This window comes from Buceros rhinoceros, unplaced genomic scaffold (genome assembly GCF_000710305.1).
Source record: "Buceros rhinoceros silvestris isolate BGI_N320 unplaced genomic scaffold, ASM71030v1 scaffold20079, whole genome shotgun sequence".
Taxonomy (NCBI): Eukaryota; Metazoa; Chordata; class Aves; order Bucerotiformes; family Bucerotidae; genus Buceros; species Buceros rhinoceros.
This window is the reverse complement of record NW_010432353.1, coordinates 15,643-23,108: the sequence shown is the minus strand read 5'-3', so window position 1 is coordinate 23,108 and position 7,466 is coordinate 15,643. Positions and strand designations below refer to the sequence as shown.

Here is a 7,466-nt window from a genome sequence, read left to right as displayed (position 1 = left end):
TGACCTGGGGCAAGGCTCTTACTTTGCTGCTGTGAAAGTATTTGCTTATTTTAGCAGGTTTTTTTTTTTTTTTTTCATTGTTCCTCAAGTTGTTGAAGTGCTTAGTGCATAAATTAGAGCTTCCCCAGGCAGGGTGGGAGCCAGCTTGCCAGGTGAACAGCAAGGTGAAGCTGGCTGGTGGGCCTGGGGTGCGTGGTGATTCTGCAGAAAAGAGTATTTGGAGGAAGACAGCTGTAATTTAGCTCTTTTCTAGCTGCTGCCCATAGGACAAGATCCTGTGGTCATAGTTCCTGCAGTTCTGGCAGGGTTTTAGGCTCTAGACTAATGCCCCACTGAAACAGCTGCTGTGTTGCTGGCAGCTCTACAGAGCTCTGCCGGAAAATGCACCTAAACTGTCTGTGGAGCGACCCAGTCTGCTAAAATCCACGGCGAGGCAGGGCTGCCAGGCGACTGAGGGTAAGAACTGGTTTCAAATAGCACTTCTTGTGTGCGGCTCTGTCCCCAGATCTCTTCAAGAGAGCTTTCCAGAAGTCTGCGTCAGTGCGCAACATTCTCAAGCCTGTTGGAGGCAAGCGGGTGGACTCAGCGGAGGTGCAGAAGGTGTGCAGCATCTGTGTCCTGTACCAGACCACGCTCACAACGCTGACACAGATCCGCCTGCAGATCCTCACAGGTCAGGGCTCGTCTGTGCTTTGCAAATCGTTTAAAATGTGGAGAAAGAAATAGATTTTTCTTATTAAATTCTGTTGACTCGTTGGTGGATTTATTACTGACAACCATTTATTGACTGGCCGGGTGGAAGGCTTGTTCCATCCTGAATCATACCTCTGATCAATAACATTCATCACTTCTTCATCAAGCATTAACTCTCTGGAATACAAATTGAAGCAGGTTTTCCTATAATGAAAGCTCGCTCACTCCCTATCAAGCTGAAGCCTGAGTCAGTGTTTTTGAGAAGCGAAGCAAAATTAATCTTTCCGTGGTGGGAACTCGGAATGCTTTCGTACAGCTCAGGAACAAAGAACCTGCCTTGGCGGTGGGTGGAGGAGGAGATGAGCCCTGTTGTAGTGGCTAGAGCAGAGGGTGAGGCCAGAGCCCTGGCTGTAGTGGAGACCCCAGGTACAACCCCTCGTTTGCATTCTCATCTCTAGGATGGTGATTGGATCATGAAATCAATTCTTTTGTAAAGTCACAAAATAATTACCAGGAAAGGGCTTCAGACAGGCAAACGACTAATGCCTCGTTAAAAGCTTTTTTCTGCCCTCCGGGTGGTTGTACATCTGCTGTCAATGCAGACGTTGGGAGTCAAATGTGGTGCTTATGGAATCACACAGTCGTTTAGGTTGGAAAGGACCTTTAAGATCATTGAGTCCCAACTCAGTGCTGTTCCCTTCAAGTAAAGTGTTCCTTTGCCGAAGGATCTTTCAGCTCCGACTCACGTTTGTCCCTGAGCCTGCTTGAACCAGCTTTACCAAGTGCACTTTGTGTTTTCCCATCGCTAGGTCTCACCTACCTGGATGATCTGTTGCCCAAATTATGGGCTTTTATCTGTGAGCTGGGACCACAGGGCGGGTTAAAACTCTTCTTGGAGTGCTTGAATAACGACACGGAGGAGTCCAAGAGGCTGCTGGCCATGCTGATGCTCTTCTGTGACTGCTCCCGCCACCTTATCACGTAGGTAGCAAGCAGAGGGTGCTCTCTCGATTGTAACGTGAAGCTGTCACGTTCCTGAAGTTTCAAGAGGAGAAATTAAGGTATCGCTGCCTTGGCATGGAGGTACCTAGGCAGAATAAAGCAGCAAGCGCCTCAGGTGGAGCCATGAGAAGTAAAGGTCTTTCTCCCTCAGCCGTGTGCTGCTTGAGGAGAAATGTTATAATACCACTGCAACGGAGCTGCCCAGCTCTTGTGCTTCCGTTTACAGCTCCTCTGCTGTCTTGCTCATAGCCTTGCACAACACAAAGGATGGGAGAAGGGAGAATTGCCCTGCCTGGTCAGTAGGGTAGTGTTCGGAGCTTGACTGATGACAAAGTTTTCCTGGGGATGAGCACATGGTCCGTTTAACTCCAACAAACTGGCTTTGCTTGTATCTCGGAGTTTTCATGCTGTCAGATATCGACCAAAGCCAATACATAAGGTTTAGTTTATGACTTTAGATCCTCGTGGGTGTCAGTTGTCACAGAAATAAGAGCTGCTGCAAAAGGATAATGTGCCTTTATGAAAGTTTGAAAAGGGAATTAAATTTACGCTTGTGCGTTTGCACTTGTTTTCTCTGGTAGGATTCTGGATGACATAGAGGTCTACGAGGAGCAGATTTCGTTCAAACTGGAAGAGCTTGTTACCATCTCATCTTTTCTGAATTCCTTTGTATTTAAGATGATCTGGGATGGAATTGTAGGTAAGGACTTTTTGTAGCTTGAGTCGCTATTACTGTTAGAACAACAAAGGGCATTAATTTGGGAATTGGAAGCTTCTGCTAATTATTACTTTGCACAAGAAACCACACTGCATTGTGTGGCCTGAGAATATGTCCCAGTCTTTTGGTGACCATGCCTGACACCAAACACAGTGCTCTGCTCTATTTCCAAGAATTTGTGTCACAGGCGTGATGGGCCCGTTGGGTTTTGCCAGTTTTTAGCGTAACTGGGCCGTGTATTGGACCAGGATGTAACACAGTGCTGTGACAAAGCAGGGCAGGCTCCTTGGGGTCTCCAATTGCTCTTGGACACTCCTGTTACCTCGGGTGCCTGGACAGTGCCGCTTTGTTCCTTTTGTTCAGAGAATGCCAGAGGGGAGACCCTGGAGCTGTTCCACTCGGTCCACGGCTGGCTCATGGTCCTGTACGAAAGGGACTGCCGCAGGCGTTTCGCTCCTGAGGATCACTGGCTGCGCAAGTGAGTGCCCAGCTCAAGGCGAGGATGGTGTGTGCCTGTCCCAGTGGTTTGGGATCCCTGACTTTAGACTGACTGCTGCTCATCCTGCCTGCGAGACCGAGGCCAGGGCTGTCCCCTGTGTTTGTGTTTAAAGACGTTCCTCCCATTGTGCTTCTCTTCTGTGGTGTCAGGGTTAGCTGCTGCTCGTGCTTTGTCTCGGCAGCTGACAGCTGGAGTGTCTCTGTGTGATGTGTTCACCTCAGCTCTAAAGTCGCCTTTGAAGTCATTACAGGTTTCCTCTCAGTCCTGCCCCCAGCTGTTTACCACATCTGGGCATTTCTCAGGGATCTCTGAATCTGTGCCTTTCTTTGTAAAGGGACCTCAAACCCAGCGTGCTCTTCCAGGAGCTGGACAAGGACAAGAAACGAGCCCAGCTGCTCCTGCAGTACATTCCCCACGTCATTCCCCACAAGAACGTGAGTGGGAGAAGGGCAGAGGATGGAGGCTGAAAAGCCAGTGACCTGGGTGGCCTGGGAGGGAAGGGACATGAGTCTTGAGCATTTCATGACGTGGAGCTTGCGACTGAAATGCCAGTTGAATAAAAGTCTCCTTCCCCCCAGTCTCCCCAGTGTATTTCCTCTAAACTGTCTTGATTTCTCTCCTTAAGAGAGAGCTTATCTGTGTGGGCAGCCGCAGCCATCCTGCAGGAACTTTGGAGAGAAAAGCAGATTGTCATTTCGCAGGTCCCAGATCTGCAGAGATCTGCAGAGGTTTTTACGTGGGGCTAGGAAAGGTGCTTTTGTTTTCTGTATTGTCAGTGCCTTGTCCCTCCCAAAGCAGAGCTCCAAGGGTTTCTCTGCCCCACTGGGGAACAAGGAGACAGAGCCCACTGTTTCTAGTGAGCAGGTGACAGCGGCATCACTGGGCCTAGCTGAGAACAGGACAACCGAGCGCTGGTTCTGGGCAGGTAGGATTAGGATCCTCGTGGTTGAAGACTTACCTTTGTTTTCTTTTTAAGAGGGTGCTGCTTTTCCGAAACATGGTCACAAAGGAGAAGGAGAAGCTTGGGCTGGTTGAAACCAGCTCTGCATCGCCTCATGTCACGCACATCACTATCCGCCGCTCGCGGATGCTGGAGGTGAGTGACCCGGCTTGCAGAAGCCAACCAACAAGCCAGTAACTTGGCCTGGCAAGACTAAGGGTGTGAATATGGGTTTGCTTTCCCTGTGGGTGCTGAGGGACACTTCTGTCTGCTCCTGTGGGAAGTGGCGTTAGGGAAAATGCTGGACCTTGTTCAGTTCAGACTGCTGCACACCCGGAGGTTCAACTCGGTCTTTTTGAACACACAGTTCGATGACAAATGCAGATTGCTGTGTGTTTCTGCCGCACATCCGCGTGGGTGTTTGACGTGCCTCCCCATACCATTGTCCTCTGGCTCTTCTGGTCTGTGCAGGATGGATACGAACAGCTCCGGCAGCTTTCCCAGAACGCCATGAAGGGAGTGATCCGAGTGAAGTTTGTCAATGATTTGGGAGTTGATGAGGCGGGTATCGATCAAGACGGTGTCTTCAAAGAGTTTCTGGAAGAGATAATAAAGAAGGTGTTTGACCCTGCGCTCAACTTGTTCAAGGTACGACGCAGGGCTAGAGCAGTGACCCGTTGCAGACAGACCCAGGCTGGCTCACTGTGCTGTGCTCTCTGCTTGTGTGCAGACCACCAGTGGCGATGAGAGGCTGTATCCCTCCCCAACGTCCTACATCCACGAGAACTACCTGCAGCTCTTTGAGTTTGTGGGGAAGATGCTTGGGAAGGCCGTGTATGAGGTGAGCCAACAGGAGGATGCGGGGTCTCTTAGTACAGCCCTGTTGAAACAGGATGCTGTATGGTGCCTTTGAGAGCATCGCTCAGATGCCTGGAGAGGTGTTACTGTTCGGGGGAAAAAAAAAAAAAAAGGACTTGGATACCAAGATACTGCTGGTGGAGCTGTCTGGCACTTCTTCAGGCCTCTGTTAACCTCAGCTGTGCGTTCTTGTCTGTAGGGAATAGTTGTGGATGTGCCATTTGCTTCCTTCTTCTTGAGTCAGCTCCTGGGGCACCACCACAGTGTCTTCTACAGCTCCGTAGATGAACTTCCCTCCTTGGACTCAGAGTTCTATAAAAACCTCACGTCAATTAAGGTTTGGGCATTGCATCTCCTGTTGTTAACTCCCTTTTCACTGGCTGCTGCTAGAAATCCTAGAATCAGAAATGCCTTTAGGGTACCGATCTTCTTTAAAAACACCCTGGAAGAAACTGGAGATCCGAGTTAGGGACGAGAAAGGGGTCTGAGGGTGTAAACCTGGAACTGGCCACCAGGAAATCCCACAATTTAGCTTCAGCTCTTGTGCAGTCTCCCCATAGCCCAGAACAACTCCGTGTAACGCTGCCTTGTGCCTGCTGGGGATCACATAGTGGAGGAAGAGTACACAGATGCAGAGCTGCTCTTCCTGCTGCTGAACTGACCTTCTTTCCCTTTCTCTGTTGTTCTCTAGCGTTACGATGGTGATATCAGCGACCTGGGCTTAACGCTGTCCTATGATGAAGATGTGATGGGTCAGGTAGGTTTTTATTCAACGACTCATCTCTGCTTTGTTCTGAACATCCTCCTTGTGCTTGGTGGTGATGAGCTGAGCCCTGGTCACTGATGGAGCCCGCAGCCCTGGCTCAGGCCATCCCTCTTTCTCCTAGTTAGATCCTGGCTGCTCCCCATGGGAGCATCTCCCTCGCATGTCTGGCTGATGCTACCTGGAAGAGCCTTTGAAGCACTGGGCAGGTCCTGGGGATCATTGTCCTCTGCTGAGGGAAAGTGTGTGGCACCAGAAGTGGGGATTGTGAATATTAGGAGTTGGCAGCAGAAGGAGGTTTGACTCCTGGGCAGAGACATCCCAGCTTTTATCAGGGTCCGTAGAGCAGAGACACCCACAGTCCGACTCTCCAGCAGAAGACAGCTCTGAGTCTCTGCTGAGCTGTCTGAGAGCTGGTCACGAGCAAATGAACGTCAGGCACTCTGTCCAGGCTGGTGCTACACAGAGCACTTTTGTCTCTGGTGCTGGTAGTTCTGGATGTGTCAGGTGGATGCTCTGTGTGGCCCATCTGAACAGGAATCCTGAGGGGACCGGCTGGCGAATGACCTGGTGTTTGATTGCGGTTAGGGCTCTGCTCTCCTTTTACAAAATAAAAATGCCTGTGCTGAAAGGCTGGCTCGGCTTCAGAGCGTCTCTGAACTCAGCCGTGGGATTCTGCGGCTTCGTTCAGTAGTTCGCTGTGGACAGAGAACAGCTTTTTCCAGAAAATGTTGCCATTTGACCCTTAATTTTTTTTCTCCTGCCAGGGTTTTTTTATTCCTTTCTAGTTGAAGAACATTGTTCTGTGCTTTCTCCTGCATAACTGATTTCCCCCTCTCTTCAAAAGAAGAATCTGCGAGTAGGGAGGAATTCCTTTTCTTCAAACATAGCCATTTCTGTCAGAAACCTGGAGTGTGTTGGGAGGTCTCTTGGCCCTGAGCAAAGAAGGCGGTTTGTCAGTCCTTTATGAAGGAACTTGGTTGCGCTTGAGCCCTGGGTTCTGTGACGCTGCGTGTGCGTAGCTGGAAAATAGGGACAGAGAAGATAAAAACGCCTTTGCTGTCTGTGTAGCTGCAAATTCCACGGGGAGCCCCCAGCTAGTGCTAAGCCCAGGCGCTGTTAGCAGCGCAGAGCCAGTGGCACAGAGCTCAGAGACCACTAAGTTGTGGCGTGTTTATCTGGGGCAGCCTGTCCTTGAGAGCTCGGCGTGCTGCCGTTCTCACTCCTGAGCTGCCTGGTCTGGACTCAGCTCGTGGATATCCGAGTGCGGCAGCGGCAGCAGCATAAACCCACCTGCAGAGCTGTGAGGGTGAGCTGTGACAGCCCTGCTCTGCTCTGGACCCCTCACCGCTGCCTCAGGATTGCTGAGGGTTCAGCTTTGAGGGTTTTTTCCACCTGAAAAAGGAAGGAAGGAAACAGCATAGGAGAGCCCAGCACTAAGATACTCAAAATAGAGCAGGACACTCCTGTTTGCCTGGTGCTCTGGCCATGCTGAAGCAGCCAGGTGGGGTAACCCCACGGTTCCTGAATGAACTTGTGTCCCCCCCTAGGTACGACTCTGGGTGGGGAGCTGAGCCCATTCCCTGTGCTGGGCTCCCTTCTGAGCTGGGAAGTCACCGGAACAGAAGCAGAGGCCACTGTGGCATGTCCATAGTGACCTTCTGCCTCTTTGTGTTGGTGCAGAAATGAGTCAGGACTCTGCTGCTGGAGCAAGCACCCGCAGGGTCCCTGCTGCTGGCTCCGGGCAGCACTGTCAGCGGAGCGCTGGGCCCTGGCCAGACAGCGGGGACGTGCTTCCCAGCTTTCTGAGCGCTTCCCATTTCATGCCTTGAGCACCCAGCTTGAGGGACAGTGGCCTCTGTCACCCAGACGAGACCTGTGGAGCAGGCCGCTTTAGACCGGGCTGTGCGAAGGCTCTGAGCTTGTTCCGTCTCTGGATTCTGGGGCTGTGACGGTCCCCCAGGGCTGTTGGAATTGATTTTTGTGCGGTTAA

At 51.1% G+C, this 7,466-nt stretch overlaps 1 protein-coding gene across 1 annotated transcript in view; it reads left to right on the top strand.

Annotated features, from left to right (window-relative positions):
• UBE3B (ubiquitin protein ligase E3B) overlaps nt 1–7,466 on the top strand; it is an 18,272-nt gene that overhangs the window by 6,587 nt on the left and 4,219 nt on the right. The window contains exons 12-21 of the mRNA XM_010143758.1: nt 506–673; nt 1,503–1,674; nt 2,277–2,395; nt 2,777–2,891; nt 3,247–3,346; nt 3,889–4,008; nt 4,324–4,500; nt 4,583–4,693; nt 4,910–5,047; nt 5,402–5,467. Of these exons, the coding sequence (XP_010142060.1) occupies nt 506–673; nt 1,503–1,674; nt 2,277–2,395; nt 2,777–2,891; nt 3,247–3,346; nt 3,889–4,008; nt 4,324–4,500; nt 4,583–4,693; nt 4,910–5,047; nt 5,402–5,467 (1,286 nt within the window). The remainder of the gene's footprint in view (nt 1–505; nt 674–1,502; nt 1,675–2,276; nt 2,396–2,776; nt 2,892–3,246; nt 3,347–3,888; nt 4,009–4,323; nt 4,501–4,582; nt 4,694–4,909; nt 5,048–5,401; nt 5,468–7,466) is intronic.